Source organism: Camelina sativa, chromosome 8 (assembly GCF_000633955.1).
Source record: "Camelina sativa cultivar DH55 chromosome 8, Cs, whole genome shotgun sequence".
Classification (NCBI taxonomy): Eukaryota; Viridiplantae; Streptophyta; class Magnoliopsida; order Brassicales; family Brassicaceae; genus Camelina; species Camelina sativa.
The window spans coordinates 6,988,674-6,991,166 of record NC_025692.1 but is presented as its reverse complement, the minus strand read 5'-3'; the positions used below and the strand labels follow the sequence as shown (position 1 = coordinate 6,991,166).

The window sequence follows — 2,493 nt, the reverse complement described above, 5'->3', positions numbered from 1 at the left end:
ATCACTCGCGTGATGCAATCCGTGCGGACTCCGGGGAGTGCGAGGAGACAGTGGTGAACCGGGATCTGAACTTCTCCGACGATGTGGAGACGGTGACGGAGGAGGAGATCGTAATTTCTATGAATCGAACCACCGAGAGAGTTCTCAACTGGTAGAACAGCACGATCGGCGATCCAAAGCTCCACCGCCTGAAACGCAACGTCGAACTGATCACACGGGATAGCTTCCGAGTTCGGGTAAGCTTTTCCGGCGGCCGCTTCGGAATACGCGCCGGGAACTCCTTGATACGCTACACGGAGAGTAGATCCGTGAGACGGCGCCGGAGACAGATCCGTAATCGTTAACGGCTGAACCAATCCAGGCTTCCCGTTTTTCGATGGAACGATGCTTAGATCGACGGAGCCGTTACTGTGTCCGTTAACGACGGCGACTTGATCGGCGATGGAGCTTGAATTCTCAGCCGAGACTACTTTGCTGGCTAAGATGGCGCATGAGCTTTGCCAATCAGCTCGACTCGAGCCAACACCGTTAGGGAAACTAAACGACTCAGACCTGTAACCGCAACGAACAGACACGCGCTTTCCATTTACGTGAGAGAAACGCCCAATCTTAGCCGTTAGATTCGGTTGAATTACGGATTTGAGATCGCACGAGAACACAGGCGAAATGGTTTGCATGATTACAGTTTGTTTTATGGTAGGTAAGAGGAAAAAAAATATATAAAACGGCGGCGTATTTAAAAGAGTACAGAACAAAAGCTTGTAGTTCAATATATGAGAGAGAACTTGTAAGCTGAGAGATAATGGTAGACAAGGTAAAGGATTATATACTAAGTATTTGAGGGTAAATCCGTCAAATCCTTCACCTACCACATTTTATTTGTTTTTCTTTTTATAATTAGAAAGTTGTTTTTTTTTTTTTTTTTTTTTTTTTTTTTTNTTTTTTTTTTTTTTTTTTTTTTTTTTTTTTTTAATTTGAATATGTTAAAAGCTTTTGCTTTGTTAGGAAAAATAATGGTGAATTGCTTGGTACGTGTTAAACAGTGGAGGCCTATAAAGATTTGTTGCTGCTAATTATGAGTAAAGATCATTCGTGACTAAAAATAATGCGATTAGCAAATGACATGTGGCGGCTTTGGACTTTATAGTAACAAAATCGAAATGCCAACGTTCCTTGGAGATTTTGTTATGTTTTCAAGTTTCTATTTTCAGTTCCAAAGTTTTATCCTTCAAATCAAATTACTAAATAAAGTAAGTAAATGAATATTTTAAGAGATATCATTTGTATGATGAATATGTGGATTCGTAATAACCAACCATGTGGTGTGTGATCTATTGGTTTAAGTTTTTTTTTTCCTTCTTCTGGTTGAAGGAAGATAAAGATCGAGTTTTATCGCATTTGGAATTATTGATCCCCGTTTTTGTTTCTATATCTGGCCATTTATATATGGGTACGTAATAAAATTCATGGCATATGAGTTTAGAATTAAAATAGTAAACATTTTGATATACGTAGTAACCCAACAAACTATAAATAGATTTTTCAAATGATTTTATGGTATAAATTTTTGGATGAATTTGTGTGAAAATCAAAATAAATAAAAAAAGTATGTATAAAATAACCAACTAAATAAGAAAATTATGTGAGTAACCATTGGTCAATAAATAATTACCAAAAGGGCAGTTTTGGTTGTAATGGATTAGTGGTGGCTAGTGACTAGAGGAGGTGGCGGGCGACCGGAGGCGGTGGCCTGAGTAGGTGATTGGAGGTGGTGGCGGTGGTTCATCTGCCGGAATTAGTAGTGGTGGTGGTCCGGTTGCGATTTTTCGGCAGATGTGTTCCGACGGAGATAGTCCGACAGTGGTGGTCTAGCGGTGGTGGTGATTGATAAAAGATAGAGGTGTTGAATAAAAGAGTAAAATTGTATATATTGTAGATAATTTAGTGTGTATAATAGTTTTATTGTTAGATTAGTTAAATATTTAATTGTTATTTTTTTCTTGGTAAGTTTTGCTAATTTTCCTAAATTTTTAAAAATTTGAAAGAAAACAAATATAGGTGCATAGATATCCATGGTCTATTTCGTTCTTTTTTTGGCCATCAATGGCTCATTTCATTTATCTCCCTAAATTTGGATATATTTACATTTTTATATTTTCTTTTATCTTACGATACTATTTAGATATATGAATCTCAATCGTATAAAATAATTAGTAGAGCATATAGATTTTCTTTATGAACATCATTGAGTCGACAAGAGAAAATCATACCTATTCACAGTCTTATACATACAATGCAGGATAGTAAAATATTGGCTGGAAGCCTCGAATGTAAGTTGTCAAAATGGACCGTTAACCACTTAATTAAAGATATTTATATAAAATACTTAATATAAATTTATAACTTAAATATTATTGGAAAAATTATATTTTTAATTTTCAAAATATCAGTGATTAACACTTTTAAAACTTGAGAGAATTTCACTAACATTAT

General features: G+C 35.8%; 1 protein-coding gene across 1 annotated transcript in view; it reads right to left on the bottom strand.

The window, feature by feature from the left end:
* The window catches only part of LOC109125899 (arogenate dehydratase 5, chloroplastic-like), a 6,962-nt gene extending 6,161 nt beyond the window's left edge, over nt 1-801 (bottom strand). Inside the window, exon 1 of the mRNA XM_019228685.1 lies at nt 6-801. Coding sequence (XP_019084230.1) covers nt 6-677 — 672 coding nt within the window. The 5' untranslated portion in view covers nt 678-801. The remainder of the gene's footprint in view (nt 1-5) is intronic.